We start from the raw sequence: 18195 nt of genomic DNA on the forward strand, positions 1-18195 counted from the left end.
TCTCTGCAGGTCATTCACTAGGTCCCCCTGTGTGGTTCTGGGATTTTTGCTCACCGTTCTTGTGATCATTTTGACCCGACGGGGTGAGATCTTGTGTGGAGCCCCAGATCGAGGGAGATTATCAGTGGTCTTGTACGTCTTCCATTTCCTAATACTTGCTCCCACAGTTGATTTATTCAAACCAAGCTGCTTACCTATTGCAGATTCAGTCTTCCCAGCCTGGAGCAGGTCTACAATGTTGTTTCTGGTGTCCTTTGACAGCTCTTTGGTCTTGGCCATAGTGGAGTTTGGAGTGTGACTGTTTGAGGTTGTGGACAGGTGTCTTTTATACTGATAACAAGTTCAAACAGGTGCCATTAATACAGGTAACGTGTAGAGGACAGAGGAGCCTCTTAACTTCTTCGAGATAGGGGGCGCTCTTTTAATTTTTGGATAAAAAACATTCCCGTTTTAAACAAGACATTTTGTCACAAAAAGATGCTCGACTATGCATGTAATTGACAGCTTTGGAAAGAAAAAACACTGACATTTCCAAAACTGCAAAGATATTATCTGTGAGTGCCCCAGAACTAATGCTACAGGCGAAACCAAGAAGAAGTTTCAGACAGGAAATGCCCCAGATTCTGAAGGCGCTGTGTTCCAATGTCTCCTTATATGGCTGTGAATGCGCCAGGAATGAGCCTGCCATTTCTGTCGTTTCTCCAAGGTGTCTGCAGCATTGTGACATATTTGTAGGCATATCATTGGAAGATTGACCATAAGAGACTACATTTACCAGGTGTCCGCCCGGTGTCCTGTGTCGAAATTATTGCGTAATCTCTAGGTCCATGCGCGTTCCATTTCTTCAGAAGACAAAGGCAACTGCCACGAAGGATTTATCATAGATAGATATGTGAAAAACACCTTGAGGATTGATTCTAAACATCATTTGCCATGTTTCTGTCGATATTATGGAGTTCATTTGGAAAAAAAGTTCACGTTTTAATGACTTAATTTTTGTTTTTTTTCTTACCCAAACGTGATGAAGAAAACGGAGCGATTTGTCAACACAAATAATATTTTTGTAAAAACTGAACATTTGCTATCTAACTGAGAGTCTCCTCATTGAAAACATCCAAAGTTCTTCAAAGGTAAATTATTTTATTTGAATGCTTTTCTGTTTTTTGTGAAAATGTTGCATGCTGAATGCCAGGCATAATCCTATGCTAGGCTATCAATACTGTTACACAAATGCTTGTGTAGCTATGGTTCAAAAGCATATTTTGAAAATCTGAGATGACAGTGTTGTTAACAAAAGGCTAAGCTTGAGAGCTAGCATATTGATTTCATTTGCAATTTTCATGAATAGTTAACGTTGTGTTATGCTAATGAGCTTGCGGATAGATTTACACAATCCTGGATACAGGTTTTTTTAGTAGCTAAACGTGACGCAGGAAACGGAGCGATTTGTCCTGCACAAATAATCTTTCAGGAAAAACTGAACATTTGCTATCTAACTGAGAGTCTCCTCATTGAAAACATCCGAAGTTCTTCAAAGGTAAATTATTTTATTTGAATGCTTTTCTGGTTGTGAAAATGTTGCCTGCTGAATGCTAACGCTAAATGCTATGCTAAATGCTACGCTAGCTATCAATACTGTTACACAAATGCTTGTTTTGCTATGGTTGAGAAGCATATTTTGAAAATCTAAGATGACAGTGTTGTTAACAAAAAGGCTAAAGCTTGAGAGCTAGCATATTGATTTCATTTGCGATTTTCATGAATAGTTAACGTTGCGTTATGGTAATGGGTTTGAGGCTGTAGTCACGATCCCGGATGGCTCGACGCAAGAAGTTAAAGGTCTGCGAGAGCCAGAAATCTTGCTTGTTTGTAGGTGACCAAATACTTATTTTCCACCATAATTTGCAAATAAATTCATTTAAAAAAAAATCCTACAATGTGATTTTCTGGAATTTTCACCTCATTTTGTCTGTCATAGTTGAAGTGTACCCATGATAAAAATTACAGGCCTCTCATATTTTTAAGTGGGAGAACTTGCACAATTGGTGGCTGACAATACTTTTTTGCCCCACTGTACACACATGAGGAGAGTAATCTAGGGTATGTAAACATTATATAAAGTGGCATTGTTTAAAGTTGCTAGTGATTTGAGTCAGTATGTTGTCAGCAGCCATTCAATGTTACTCATGTCTGTTTAACGGTCTGATGGCCTTGACTGAAAAACAGCATCGGTCTCTCAATCCCAGCTTTAATGCACCTGTACCAACCTCGCCTTCTGGATGATAGCGGGGTGAACAGGCAGTGGCTCGGGTGGTTGTTGTCCTTGATATTTATGGCCTTCCTGCGACGTCGGGTGGTGTAGGTGTCCTGGAGGGCAGGTATTTTGCCCCCGGTGAGGAGTTGTGCAGACCCCACTACCCTCTGGAGAGCCTTATGGTTCTGGGCGGAGCAGTTGCCATACCGGGCAGTGATACAGCCCGACAGGATGCTCTCGATTGTGCATCTGGAAGTTTGTGTAGTGTGTTTTTGGTGGCAAGCCAAATTTCTTCACCACACTGTCTGTGTGGGTGGGCCATTTCAGTTTGTCCGTGATGTGTACGGCGAGGAACTTTGCACCTTCACTACAGTCCCGTCGATGTGGATAGGGGGTGCGCCCTCTTGTTTCCTGAAGTCCACAATCTCCTTTGTTTTGTTGACATTGAGTGAGAGGTTATTTTCCTGACACCACACTCCAAGGGCCCTCACCTCCTCTAGTGTCATCTGCAAACTTGATGATTGAGTTGGAGGCGTGCATGGCCACACAGTCATGGGTGAACAGGGAGTACAGGAGAGGGCTGAGAACGCACCCTTGTGGGGCCCCAGTGTTGAGTATCAGCGGGGTGGAGATGTTTCCTACCCTCACCACCTGAGGGAGGCCCATCAGGAAGTCCAGGACCCAGTTGCACAGGGCGGGCTCGAGACCCAGGGCCCCAAGCTTAATGATGAGCTTGAAGGGTACTATGGTGTTAAATGCTGAGCTGTAGTCGATGAACAGCATTCTTACACAGGTATTCCTCTTGTCCAGATGGGTTAGGGCAGTGTGCAGTGTGATTGCGTCTGCGGACCTATTGGGGTGGTAAGCAAATTGGAGTAGGTCTAGGGTGGAGGTGATATGATCCTTGCCTCATCTCAAAGCACTTGATGACAGAAGTGAGTGCTATGGGGCAATAGCTTTCTTGGGAACAGGAACAATGGTGTCCCTCTTGAAGCATGTCCGTAAACACACCAGCCAGCTGGTCTGCGCATGCGCTGATGACGCGGCTAGGGATGCAGTCTGGGCCGGCAGCCTTGCGAGGGTAAACATGTTTAAATGTTTTTCACATTGGCTTCAGTGAAGGAAAGCCAATCTTCTCTAGTTGCGCTGTGATAGGCTCAGTGTTCTGTCACTCATGGGGACACTATGCTACCGCAAAATCTACAAGGAGAGCTCAAATTCAAGCACCTTGGGTGCTGCCATAGATTTATTTTAGAAGTGCACATCTAAGGCTCAAGTTATTTGGCCACAGATAGTGACATAACAACCGTAGCTTTGATTGTACTGATCATGTCATCATCATACTTTCAAAATCTTAGCTAGCAGGCAGGCATCATGTCAACAAGCTACTGGCAAATCCTTTTCAATTCTTGTCATAAGATAACGTATCGGTGCTCATCGGCCACAGTGCCTTCAGACCCCTTTCCCACATTTTGTTAAGAGTCTTATTTTAAATTATTTAACCATTTTAGAATATCTACACAATACCCCATTATGACAAAGCAAATACAGGTTTAGAAATGTTTGCAAATTAGATTTTAAAAAACATATTATTCAGACCCTTCTCTAGGAGACTCGACATTGAGCTCAAGTGCATCCTGTTTCCATAGATCACCTGTGGTAAATGCAATTGATTGGTCATGATTTGGAGACACACACCCCTATTTAAGGTACCACAGTTGACAGGGCACGTCAGAGCAAAAACCAAGCCATGAGGTTGAAGGAATTGTCCATAGAGCTCAGAGGCAGCATTGTGTCAAGGCACAGATGTGGGGAAGGGTATCGAAACATTGGAGGTGCAAGAATAGTGGCCTCCATCATTCTTAAAATTGAAGAAGTTTGGAACCACCAAACTGAGCAATCAGGGGAGAAAGGTCTTGGTCAGGGAGGTAACCAAGAAGCTGATGGTCACGCTGACAGAGATAGAGTTCCTCTGTGGAGATCCTTCCAGAAGGACAACAATCTCTGCAGCACTCCAATCAGGCCTTTACGGGAGAGTGGCCAGACAGAAGCCACTGTTTTTTTCTTCTTCAAATTACATTTTTAAAAGGGCACATGACAGCACACTTAGAGTTTGCCAAAAGGCACCTAAAAACTCAGAACACAAAGGCCGGACTTGAACCCGATCGAACATCTTTGGAGACCTGAAATTAGCTGTGCAGCGACGCTCACCCTCCAACCTAACAGTTTGAGGATCTGCAGAGAAAAATGGGATAAACTCCAAATACAGATGTGCCAATCTTGTAGCATCATACCCAAGACTTGAGGCTGTAATCACTGCAAAAGGTGCTCCAAAGTACAGAGGGTCTGAATACTTATGTGTGATGTGTGTGTATATATATATATATATATATATACACACACATACACACGTGCCAAAAAAAATGAAAACTTTTTCACTTTGTCATTATGGGATATTGTTTAAATTGAGGGGGAACAATATCATCCATTTTAGAATAAGGATGTAACGTAACAAAATGTGGAAAAAGCCAAGGGGTCTGAATTACTTACCAATGTAATGTTCACAGTGCATTTAGAAAGGGAAAACCCCCATGGAATTGACAAAAATAAAATGGCAACTTATTGGCATTGGGCAAACCATACACAATCTCAAATGGACAGTAGTTGAGCAAAACCATATGGCAAATGCCTAGTGTAATATCTCAAAAATGGTGAACGCGCTCCACTGTAGATTTTCATTTGACAAATAGTCAGACAAAAGGGTGAAAGGGAGAAAAAAAAGCTGTATAATTATATATATATAATAACCGTATAAACATACATTTCTCTTATTTTATTGTGTTCGTCCATAAGGCCTATGGTTTTGTCCATTTGCAATATATGATCAGTGAACTTGACCAAATGGCATAAGAAATGTCCAATTGAGGTGTGTACTAATATACACTGCTCAAAAAAATAAAGGGAACACTTAAACAACACAATGTAACTCCAAGTCCATCACACTTCTGTGAAATCAAACTGTCCACTTAGGAAGCAACACTGATTGACAATAAATTTCACATGCTGTTGTGCAAATGGAATAGACAACAGGTAGAAATTATAGGCATTTAGCAAGACACCCCCACTACGCTGACAGACACAGCAAACCTTCTTGCCACAGCTCACATTGATGTGCCATCCTGGATGAGCTGCACTACCTGAGCCACTTGTGTGGGTTGTAGACTCCGTCTCATGCTACCACGAGAGTGAAGGCACCGCCAGCATTCAAAAGTGACAAACATCAGCCAGGAAGCAAAGGAACTGAGAAGTGGTCTGTGGTCCCCACCCCACCGTGGTCTGTGGGGACCACAGACCACTTCTCAGTTCCTTTGCTTCCTGGCTGATGTTTGTCACTTTTGAATGCTGGCGGTGCCTTCACTCTCGTGGTAGCATGAGACGGAGTCTACAACCCACACAAGTGGCTCAGGTAGTGCAGCTCATCCAGGATGGCACATCAATGTGAGCTGTGGCAAGAAGGTTTGCTGTGTCTGTCAGCGTAGTGTCCAGAGCATGGAGGCGCTACCAGGAGAGAGGCCAGTACGTCGGGAGACATGGAGGCCGTAGGAGGGCAACAACCCAGCAGCAGGACCGCTACCTCCGCCTTTGTGCAAGGAGGAGCAGGAGGAGCACTGCCAGAGCCCTGCAAAATGACCTCCAGCAGGCCACAAATGTGCATGTGTCTGCTCAAACGGTCAGAAACAGACTCCATGAGGGTGGTATGAGGGCCCGACGTCCACAGGTGGGAGTTGTGCTTACAGCCCAACACCATGCAGGACGTTTGGCATTTGCCAGAGAACACCAAGATTGGCAAATTCGCCATTGGCGCCCTGTGCTCTTCACAGATGAAAGCAGGTTCACACTGAGCACGTGACAGACATGACAGTCTGGAGACGCCGTGGAGAACGTTCTGCTACCTGCAACATCCTCCAGCGTGGTGGGTCAGTCATGGTGTGGGGTGGCATTTCTTTTTGGGGGGGGCCACACAGCCCGTTCCCCAGAACTGAATCCAATTGAGCACATCTGGGACATCATGTCTCGCTCCATCCACCACAGACTGTCCAGGAGTTGGCGAATGCTTTAGTCCAGGTCTGGGAGGAGATCCCTCAGGAGACCATCCGCCACCTCATCAGGAGCATGCCCAGGCGTTGTAGGGAGGTCATACAGGCACGTGGAGGCCACACACACTACTGAGCCTCATTTTGACTTGTTTTAAGGACATTACATCAAAGTTGGATCAGCCTGTAGTGTGGTTCTCCACTTTAATTTTGTGTGACTCCAAATCCAGACCTCCATAGGTTGATAAATTTGATTTCCATTGATCATTTGTGTGATTGTTGTCAGCACATTCAACTATGTAAAGAAAAAAGTATTTAATAAGAATATTTCATTCAGATCTAGGATGTGTTATTTTAGTTGTTCCTTTATTTTTTTGAGCAGTGTAGATACCTCTTGGTAGATATGATGCAGTCCACCGCATCATAAGGTCATCACAAGGTCATACTTCAGGAGATCAATACCTTTAGACTTATTTAATATTAGACATCGCTCAACAGCTGTTATTGACAAAGACACACCCACCCCTCGTCTTACCAGAGGTAGCGTCTGTTCTGCCGGTACATGGAAAATCCCACCAGCCCTGTATTGTCAGTTTCTTCATTCAGCCACGTCGCGGTGAAACATAACTGCACCATCTTAATGTCCCGTTGGTAGGATAATCTTAATATTAGGTCATCAATTTGGTTTGCACGTTAGCGAGAATGGAAGGTATTGGGAGTTTACTCGCTCGCCTCTGGATTCTCAGAAGGATCCCCGATCTGCAGCCCTCATTTCCAGCGTCTGTTCACACAAAAGGCGTGGATCTGGACCAGTTACAGGGAAAGCAGGATATCCTTCTGGCCTTGAAGGAAAAAGTTGGTCTGCGGCGAGTAATCGATTTTCTGATGTCCAGAAGTTATTTTCGGTCATAGACGTTAGCAGCAACATTATGTTCACAAGTACAATTGTTTGGGAGAATGTAAAATGTCAGCCATGGACTTCGGCACACTTTCAATCAATTGATTTATACATTTCTACTTGTAGGCTACTCTATAATTTCAACACATTTCATGTGTAGCATTCTGTATCATATGTGCAATGTGGAAAATAATTTAAATTCACTTTTTAACGGGTAGGCATTACAATTAGCCACGTCAATATTTGCAGCAGTGGGTGGTAATATCTGTCAGTATTGTGATATAATTAAGAAAATATTTGAATGAAGAAAGCGGATCCAAGAGCAGCGCTGTGTCGATCCCATCAGTCTCGACATGCTCCAACGAGGCATTTAGCGACTGTGCTGCATGGTGTTTTGGGAAACGCATGTTACATATTTAGCCGTTGTAGGAAAGACTCATTGTTAAAGACATTCGTAAGCCTAAATGCCATCGCTATCGGGAAACCTGGCCGATCCACTCCTTTATCCTCTGATCTGGGCCTGCTGGGGATTATCACGACTCAAAGATTTCTCCCTCCAGGCCGGCAGGAGAGGCACAGTAGGGAAGGAGGAATCCATTGGAGAAAAAAAGAATGGTGTGCAAAGCTGGGTGGGACTGTAAAGCAAAGGGGGGGGGGGGGGTAAATAAAATCAAAGTCCTGAGAGAAGGCTATTCAAAGAACTTCTCAAAGAGCACCTAAAACAACATTGAACTCAGTTCACCAGGCATGAAATGTACACGTACCCTCGTTGCATGCTAATAAAAAAACGCCTCACTAACGCCAGAAATAATGACGGACAGGGGAGAACATAACATAACACAGGCAGGGAGGTAGAAGACAGCCATGACATCCTGACATGCAGTCCACACTTAATCCAATTAGAGCAGCTGGAAACAGCAGCATCTTGTTCTATTACAGGGAGAGGATGACATGGGGGGGGGGGGGGCGCACCGCTTCAGAGGCTGTCCTAAGACAACCTCTATAGACTGGTTGGCCTGGCCAGGCAAGGTAAACCCATCCCGATGAGACATCAAGGAACAGCAGGTGCAAGCAATTGCTCTTGTTCTCAGGTCTTGGGTTTGTTTTTGAATGCATGCACACAAGCCCAATAGCCCACCTGCAAGATCAGGATATTAGGTGAGAAGTTGGCAGACGCATTGTGTTCTTATGGCAGCTCCTCTTATGAGCCAGCTTGGATTTCATGGGGAAGAGAAATACTTCAAAGGATTGAAAGGCATCTTGTTAGAGATCAAATTATCACACACATCAATGGGTCATACTATTAATCCAAATTACGCAATTCAAGACATCATTAAGCGCACTTCATTTGCGCTTAATTTATAACCGTTTTGCCGTGTTTATTCAGTCTGAAACAGACAAAAGCATGTCTGCACATGGGCCAGTTGACTGACGTCATTGTATGATGACACTATTGGACAGGGGTCCGGATTGATAGACATGCAGCAGACAACAGGAAACAACCATTCAAGTTTCCCTTACTCGTCGAGTTAGGCGACAGATATGGCATCTTTAACGTGAAGTGGATGCAGAAAGCTTCCGCCCGCCGAGTTCAGGAAGCGGTGAGCCACCCAGGGACCATTACAGCGCACTCCAGGAAGACGGCCAGAATGTGGGGAGCTAAAGTGACATCTGCTAGCGCAATCAAATAAAGGAGCCCATTTCCACAAAATGTGTTTAGCACACGTTTGAAAGGGGTTCAACCAGTCTATTCATGTAGAGACAGAACGACCCAGCCCCTTTAAAATCTGAAACGAATTGTTTTAGATGAGCAAGCAGTTTCTACATCCAGGTTGTATTTGCTATTTAACTGGGTGCTTTTGAGGAACGGTATACTTGTTACTGACGAGCACAGCATGTTAGCGCCAGGTCTCAAGTCTACTAGCGCATCGTGGAAACAGCAAACATGTACACCGAGGCAAGTCGATAAGCCCACAGCCTCCCAGGGTGCAAACACCACTCTGAGTGAGAATCCGTCCACATCCGCTCGTTATATCAATCCGTTTACATCCCGATAAATAGGGCCGATACCAGTAACACGATACTCAGTATCGTGGTGAGCAAAAACGTCAACAACGTCACGTCAACAAACATTGTCACCGAGTCACATTTATTTCCCAAGCTATAGCAGACAACCTGTGTCCTTTAAAAACTATTTTTAAAGAAAAAAAAGAGTTCTGCTTTGTGTTTTAATTTTTGCCATGGAAAAATTGTGATCCTGGTATTGTCCTGGGCCTACTGAAAATGAAGAGAAAACATCTAGGGATGCTATACAATGACACAGTAAACAGGCAAACCCTCAGAGGGATTGACAAAAACAGAAGAGTGGAGCATCTTCTGACCAGCTACTGATCAAACCAAGAAGGTGGAGCCTTGTTGAGAAGCATAACAAAACATGCCACTGGGAGGTTGCCAGTTTGAATCCCCCGATTGTAGAGGAGTAGTTTTACACCCCAGACTCACTCAGAGCAACCCACTGGACTAACGCTGGGAGCAAAAACACAGCTGTACAAACGTGAACGTGTAGAAGCCAGTTATAAGACGAGGGGCGTCAACTGAGCAAATAAATAATACAATACCGGGGAGAAATTACAGGACATAAAGACATTATTTTTCTATGTTTGGACATCTGATTCGATGTTTTGTATTCGGGTCTCCTGGTCCTTACTTGGAGGGTGGGAGGTGGGCGAGCTGTGTGTGTGTGTGTACCTTGGATTTGAGTTGATCTTGTCGCTCCTGGACACGGTGTTGCAGGGGTTTTGGAGAGGAGCCAGTGGGAACCTCAGGGGATCTGAGGACACAGAAGCAATCAGAGACTGAAAGCAGCTGTTTATGAGTTAGAGGTTAGAGAGGCTGTGAAAACCTATTCAATATTAGCCTATTAAGTTTTGATTAGCGTGTGTGATGAGGCTTACCGGAACAGTGTGAGCATGCAGGTCCCCTCCCCCCCACTGAGGACAGCCTGATCCTCAGAGAGTAAGACTGCCTTGTTCCTGCAAGGCGGAGCCAAAGCATCTTCATCCAGCAATGCTATCAGGACCTTCACAGTCTCCCGACCTCCATAAGCAGTGGCGTGGTTAATAGCATGGTATCTAGGCTGAAGAAGATATACACAAAACACTAGTGTTAAGATGGCATTGATGTGGAGCAAACAAAAAGGGCATTGACGTGAACATGTAGGCTGAGAGTGGTTGGAGTCGTTGGCCCAGAAAGGCATCATACCCTGGCTGGGCTGATCCCTGTCCCACTAGCCGACTGCAGTCTGTGGGACAGATGGATCTGAGCGATCCGCTCTTTGAGGTCCTTGGCGGTCTCGTCAGCTGCAGCGTACACAATGTCTCCACTGGCCCGCCCCTTCAACAGAGCTGCCCTGATACTGGTCACCAGACAAACGCCAGCAATACTAAGAAAAATAAGTGTACATGAAATATTATAAATGCTTGCAATTATCTAAACCATTAGGCAGACAAGTCAAGCAGCCTCCTACTTATAGGCCATGAGGAGAAAGATTGATAAAGACGCTCCCTTTGTCGAAAGGTTTACTCATCACTGACCATGAAGTGACTGCAACATTATTGGGGTGCGTGAAAAGAGCAGCAAGTGTCAACACTGTGGCAAGGTGGGGTGGAGAAGGAGCAGGCTAGAATCCCTGACCCAGCTATTATGAGGGGAGTGAGCCTCGGGAAATGAATCATCTGGGATACCAGATGTTAGCTGAACAAGAGGCCCTGAACCCTTCAGAGAAGGTGTTTGTGTGTGGAAATACAGTACTCTACTGAGGGTGAGAAGGGGGAGGTAGGGGTGCAGGCTGTTGAAAGAGCCATTCTGGCATCAGATCAGTCCAGTGTCCCATCAGAGAGGCACCACAGCAGAACAGGGAGAAAATCCCAGTCATAAACACCCAGAAGGCCCCTGCTCTGCTATGAGGGAACTGGGACAATACATCCAATATTATGGACTCTATCGCTATATAGCTGAGTGCCAAGATGTCAATCATCTAGCACTGTAGTTGCTACTGAAATTCAGGGGAAATTAGGCCTTGTTGTGACACAGGACTTCTCCCATTGCTTTAGATCAAAGTTCAGCCCACACGTTTTCATCGAATGACCAAACTCTCTTAACCACATTTGTGGCACTGCCAAACGCTTGGAGAAAATCTGAATCAATCTGCAATTATACAAAGGCCATGAGTGATCAAGGAAATGGTGAAGTTTGATGATAATAGTTATCAAACCAAGGAAGGAACATATTATCTTTTGACTTTTAGTCAATTTTACTTTGATGTCACCGAGATAAACATGTTTTAGTAATTCACATGTTATAATGAGAACCTGGGGCAGAAGTCATTAGGGGGAAATCAGATCTGTACACAGCAATGGGCAGGTGGGATTTGATGACAAGGATAAGCAGAGTTGGAGTCTGCCAGGCCAGGGTGGTATTCATTAGGCACAAAACAAAAGAAAACAGACAAACCAGGAAGAACTACAGTACATGGGCCTATCCATTAAGGGTTGTTTTTTATCTTCCATTCCAAAACATTTTGCTACGATGTGCACTAATGAATACAACCCAGCTGGTTGAGTACCTAGGGTCAGGGTTGTCTCCCAATATCTCCTCCAGGTTGTCTGTAAAATGGACAAAGTCTGACAGGCCTTTAACATGTTTCCTCAGGGGGTCAGACTCAGCAGGGGCATAGCCCTTTCCTCCCAGCTGGACCGCTCTCACAAATGATGTCACAGCCTGCAATATATAGATGATTAACATGAGACCATAGGATTGTCATGTCGTCAACATTCATTGCTGAAACCCATAGATGAGTGTAATGATTGGAAACAAACATGGAAAGAGTAGAGGCCAATTTGTCATTCTTACCAAGAAGAGTGACATGTTCTTGCTCCGTGCTTCACGCTTCAGGTCAGTAAAAGCTACACGTCCGAGCGATCTGCCAGGGGTGTCAAGGGTGTGCGCTAGGGCCATGTCGTTCTTGGAGTTGACCAGCTGATCCAGATAGGAGCAGAAGACCCTCCTCACCACCTTTCCTACCTATTGGGAGATTTACGAGCCTTTAAAACCACCAGCTGATGCCACAAACTACACACACTGTCCCATTTAAAGTCAGAACACCATCTTCAACCCAAACCAACATTTCAGAAACCTCGTCATCCCCAGGCAGTATTACAGTAGCAACCCGTATTCTACCCACTCATAAATCAGACAGTTGACAGGGCAGCAGCCTGGAGAGAGCAGCGCATGTCCTAGCCCACAATGTCTGTTGCGTTTTAAAACATCTGCCTGGTAATTTAATTCACATATTGTGAAATCTGAGTGATATGATTTAAAGTTCCTGTTAATAAGAGTGAGACAGATTCCAGTGCCTGAAAAAGACTGGAAAAGCTAAGAGAGAATGAAAGTCTTACCAGGCTGACTGGGAAAACGAGAGGGAACAGTGAAACCAAGTACCTTGGTTTCACAATAATATGAGCCAATGTAACATTTAATATTCTGGCCAAACCACCTTTGCTTATGTGAGTGGAGAGAATGGAGTCAGTTTGCTTACATTATGCTGACCTGTATAATGCTGATATGTTCATACATGCTTACCTGTGTGCTGCATGGCTTTGACTTGCTTGATGGAGTCAAGGGGACCTGGGACAGGGAATCCCTCACCTCATAGGTCTCCATGTTACTGGACAGAAACTGAAACAGCTGGACCTTGGCAACATGAACACAGATTTAGCAGTTAACCTAACTGGCCTTTGAGACTATATCAAACAGTTGACTAAAACATCCAATCATGGTCATTCAACCTAGTTTCAATCAGGCCTAATACTCACTGAGCTCAGAGGCTCCTCAGGGTCCGGATCAACCCTCAGCTGTTTGTACATAGAGTGGATATCAATCAGGTCCATAGTGTTGGTGCGCTTCAGAAAGGAGTCGTATTCTTTCCTGATGATGTCATAGTTCTCTGGTCGGGAAGAGTCGTTGTCAAGGGGCAGGTGAAGTTTGTCTAATAGTAAGTGTTTCCAGGCCACCAGGACATCACTCAGGGCAACACTGAACTCTCCACTCTCCTGTCAGAAGAGAGCAAAAGCAGATGGCTTAAAGCCATGACTGCTGCCTGTGATGGGAATCAGAACGCATAGTTCATGGAGAATTATCCTCCCATACAGTCTGGTGGGACCACAGGTGGGACAAATGATGTGATTATTTCTTTATAGGAGTCTTCTGACCATGTAATCAGGAGAAACTAGGCCCAAATGGCTATAATAGGGGTGCAGATAAACTCATTGCCTTAGTGACAACACGTTTTTGAGTTATGCCATTAAATGTTAAGGATTTGATCGCAGTATCAATGTCTGTTAGGACCACAGTCAACTGCGTACCACGCAGGCTTGGGGGGGTCTAAACCCAAAATAATTAGGAATTTAAATACCAGAATGGACATTGAGCTTCTGATGGGATAAAGAGACATTTTGGTCAGGGAGTTGGTCGACCATGGTTTGCCAGTGCTGTGATAAGATGGAGTAAAATAATGAATGTGAAAAATGTCTGCACTGTATTTTTGTTAACTGACCAGCTTTAAATTAATGATTCCATAATTTGTTCATATTAACTGCCACTATTACATTCAAACAATGCAGTCAATCCACAGCTATACACTAGCTGAAATCAGTAGATGCTAGGACTTAGACAAGTTGTAAATGCAAGAAGTACTGATATTGTAGCATATACATGGCCCTCCCCCAATAGAATATTAATACAGTATAAGCCATGTCAAAAATGCTAAGAATTACAGCAAATCAGCTGTAAAACTGCAACAACAAAAAGTCTCAGCCTCATGGCAAAATGTGTAGAACAGCATGGAATTAGCTTTAAAATGACAAATTCACAGCCCCATTGCAGAATGGCACAAATACCTGTAAAACCATCTTTTTCCCTTTGCCCCATGGCACAAATTGTAGAATTCCAGTAAGTTAACAGATCCGCTCACATTTGTTTTGTTTTTTTACTATTTGGGGGAGGTTGGGGGCTTTCTCAATCTTGCAGGGGCCCTAAGAAACTGATGAATCCCTTGCTGTGACAAGTGGCCTACATAGCTTATAAAATGATACTAGTTTTACCTGTTTATTGACCTCTGCAATGGCCAGCTGTAGAACCATCAACATTCCATCTGCCCCGTGGATGGTAGTCCTCTCTGACTCAAGGACCCGGTGGCATTCTCGCCTGAAGGTTCTCACCATTGTCTTCAGACTGTCCTCTAAATTCTCCATTGTCCCTGTGAAGGTGACAAACAAGACTGTTTAGTTACATGTACTGAACCCCTCAAAAATGCAATGTAACGAATACAAACAAAGTGCCGTGAAACGGCCAATTACAATGTATTAGTTAAACTGATTAACGTTAATTAAAGTTGATATAAACATCAACAACAATACAGATGTAGGTTGCTGGTAACTAGTGAAAAAAATAAAACACCATTAAACACACTTACCTAAACAAATGTTACAGCCTCAAACACCACCTTTTTCGATATATCTCGAATATTTTAGGGACGTAGTAAGCGTATCGTTAAAATACGTTCACCACCCACGTAGCCAATACACAGTCAGCTGATGCTTTGACATTTTTTAAATCCTGCTAATAACTACTCTGACCAATCAGATTCTGTGTCATCATTTAACCACGCCTATGTTGTTTCAACCGCTATCTGTGGTTCTTTATCACGGAATCCAACATTGTTTTAGCATATCTGACTATGTTTCGTGTGAGAACATTTATTCATTATTATTTTATAACGTGTTTTTAATATAGCAATAGTGTGTAACGTGTCAAAGTGCTACACCATTGCGTTTTTAATCTCAGTGTGGTCCCCCTAGAATTGAAGAATAAAATGGCATGGTACGTTCCAACACGGACATCAACTGGGGGAACAAATGCATTTTTTTTGTGGCAGAAGTTGTAGCTAAAATGCACGCATAGGTATGGTTATGAATGAGTTAGCTATCTATGCTAGTTTTTTTTTTTAAAGCCGCTTTATTTTTTAAATATATTGTGTTATCTTGCCAAAGGCTGTCATCACTTTTAATCGCTGTAGTGTGTTGTAGGCTGCTAGCGTTTGGGTAGTTTCGCTGGCTAACATTAACTGTCTATTATCAGCTAGCTAGCGTCATCATGTTTAAACGTTAATTAATAATTAGCAAGCGCTGCTATATTGCAAGCTAGCTTGTACAACAGTGGGTGGGGCTGCTAGTTACCTAGCATTTCACAATGTTATCAGAGCTTGTCCTGAAGCCAAAGCTACCAACTTTCTGGTGGTTACAAATAAGATAGGAAAGAGGTCGAGAGCTAGTTAGACTAATTATTCTATCTACAGTACTGACCGTTTGTGCACTGTTGAGCTAGCAATAGCCAGCACATGCCTCCTTGGCCCTAACCTACTTACTAGATGCCTGGCTTCTATGCCTGGCCTAATTTACTTCCAGAGATACGGGTTTATCTAAAACCTTTTGGAGCAAACTTAAGTCGTCAGTACGATAACTATAGTAATTAGCTAGCCTACTTAAATGGACAATCTGAGGTTGCTACAATCATTTTTAGACCTTTAAATACATTTTTATGTAGGATACCCATTGATTATTGAATGTAACTCGTAGATGCCTCATGAGCCTAATTCAACTGTCATACCCATCATAACCCGACATGTAAACTTGTTTTTATTCCTTTTGTTTGCAAACACTGTATAGCTTCAATATGATTAATGCAATACTTTTGATATAAATCAGGGGTAGGTAACCCTGTTCCTGGAGTGCCACAGGTACTGCAGGATTTTGTCCCAACTAGGTACCACACTGATTTAGTTACTTAGTTAATTGATCAGTTCAGTGATTGCCTAAATTCAACAGCTGGTCTTCAAAGGTCAGTTAATCAAAAAACATGAAGTGCCTGTGACATTCTAGGACAAAGGTTGCCTACCCCTGTCATATATGGTCAATACTTGCATCCATAGCTATGTCCATGAATTTGAGTGGTTTCATTTCTCAAGCCCCATCCCACAGCAGTTTACCAAATCAGTGGTGCTGATTTGTTCAAACTGCACATTGCCCCTTTAAGACTGCAATCAATAACACTTGAGACTGAATGATCAATTGTAGTGAAATGGTGTTCTGTTGCCCTCAATTGGTGGATCCCCCTTGCTGTTAACCTTTGGAGTCCAATAGCTCAGTGGTTCTCAAACTCTGGGATAGTGCATAATCAGTTTCCCTCTTGTCATGTCAATCATTGCATACCTATTTATAACTTGTCAGAAATGTCCAGATCAACTAGCCCATGTCAGCTAATGTTTTTTAGCCCATAGATTTTGTTGTAATGTTTAAGTCATTCATATCACATGAATACACATTAGACATGACAGTGTATAGATTTGCAAGAAAATTAGCTTTAAAACAACAACATTTTCTCTCTGCCAACAAGAGGGGTGTGAACAGTGCTTGTGCCCATAGAAATGGACGTGGGTTGTTGCCCAATGCTGGAAGTGGGGCCTGAGTGAAAAGGTTTGGGAACATACAGCCTACATGATGTCAGTACAACAACAAGAATGATGTCCCATTATGTGATCACTGTGACAGCTGTCACCTATGACCTTTCACACATTTAAAAAGCTTCCATCTAAACAACCCCCACTGACCCACATGGGTGTTTCACCGCACCCTTCCTAGAAAAACTGGAGAAGTCTGTGTTTCTGGTATATCTCCTAGTCGATTTGTAGCAAGGGATCTATATGACTGGTTTTGCATTTAGGAAAGTTCTGATCTCATGATTATCTTATTGTCACTCCCTACAGTAATTTCCTCAGTGACTACCACAGAAAGACATGTTAATTCATGTTCAGGCTTTAGGCTATATGAATCCCCCTCAACGAGATAGCCCAGTACTGTAGCATGTAAGCTTTCTCTTGCTTCAGTGTGCATACGGAAGTATTATTTTTGGCTCTCAGTACAAATATGCCATTTCTGTATAAGGAAGTTCTAATAATCTAATATCCTCTTTTTAAAAAATATATATTTACCCCTCTTCAATCCTGATGCAGGTGGTAAAGTCAAACCAAAGAGTAAATACACCAGACATGAACATCACCAAAAATACATTTAGCATGGAGGTCGAGGAGCCAGCTACATAGTGCCCTGTGACGACTACGTCCATGTGGTGGAGTTTAGCCCCTTTGACAGTGGCTCAGTTGCGTCCCTCTTGGTCTATTGAGGAAGCCAATATGTGGTTGTAGGCACCTGCCGCTTCCAGGTGAGTGGTAGCCTGCCAGATTCCTCTTCCTCATGTCCTCTTTTCTAGCCTCCCTTCTCAAAAGGCATCAGAAGAGAAGATCCACCCAAGGTTCCTCTCTGAGGAGGCATGGATAGGGGACACAAGGAATTGAGCCAGTGTTTTGGTTCCACGTGTGATGTAAACCACTGCTGTATGTGTGAATTGAACCACTGTTTGTGCAGGAGGAGGACATGGAGGTAGAGGGGGTTGAATTCACCACACTGCGTTTTTTCCATCATGCGTTACGTGTGGATTGCCTCGCATGGAGCCCTGAGTCTCGGCTGGACAAGCTGCCCCAAGTCATCAGGTAGCCTACCTTAAACCTTTTAGTTCTTACAGCTGTCTTCTGTCTTTACATCAGGGTGTCTGGTCCTGGAGTGCCCTGCAGTAAGTAACACCTGATTCAGCTCATCATGGTGCAGACTGATGACGTGGTTAGTTGGTTATTTGGACCAGCCACCGCTGTGAGTTGAAGCTGCGCTACTTTTTTCTTTCTTAATCTCTCTATGTAAAATGTATTATTAAGCCATTTTTATATCAGCAGATGTCACAAAGGTCTTATACAGAAACCCAGCCTAAAACCCCAAAAAGCG

At 43.6% G+C, this 18195-nt stretch overlaps 1 protein-coding gene across 2 annotated transcripts in view; it reads right to left on the reverse strand.

Moving 5' to 3' along the window:
• LOC115107065 (PCNA-interacting partner) overlaps positions 1–14902 on the reverse strand; it is a 55808-nt gene extending 40906 nt beyond the window's left edge. Inside the window, exons 1-9 of one of the 2 annotated variants that reach the window (XM_065008294.1) lie at positions 14778–14902; positions 14407–14561; positions 13120–13356; positions 12887–12997; positions 12158–12328; positions 11871–12025; positions 10508–10688; positions 10201–10382; positions 9995–10076 (exon numbers count right to left, since the gene is read on the reverse strand). In XM_065008294.1, coding sequence (XP_064864366.1) covers positions 9995–10076; positions 10201–10382; positions 10508–10688; positions 11871–12025; positions 12158–12328; positions 12887–12997; positions 13120–13356; positions 14407–14556 — 1269 coding nt within the window. In that variant the 5' untranslated portion in view covers positions 14557–14561; positions 14778–14902. The remainder of the gene's footprint in view (positions 1–9994; positions 10077–10200; positions 10383–10507; positions 10689–11870; positions 12026–12157; positions 12329–12886; positions 12998–13119; positions 13357–14406; positions 14562–14777) is intronic. The other variant, XM_029630432.2, reaches the window with a different exon arrangement.
• Between the last annotated feature and the right edge of the window lie 3293 nt (positions 14903–18195).

Source organism: Oncorhynchus nerka, linkage group LG23, assembly GCF_034236695.1.
Source record: "Oncorhynchus nerka isolate Pitt River linkage group LG23, Oner_Uvic_2.0, whole genome shotgun sequence".
Lineage (NCBI taxonomy): Eukaryota > Metazoa > Chordata > Actinopteri > Salmoniformes > Salmonidae > Oncorhynchus > Oncorhynchus nerka.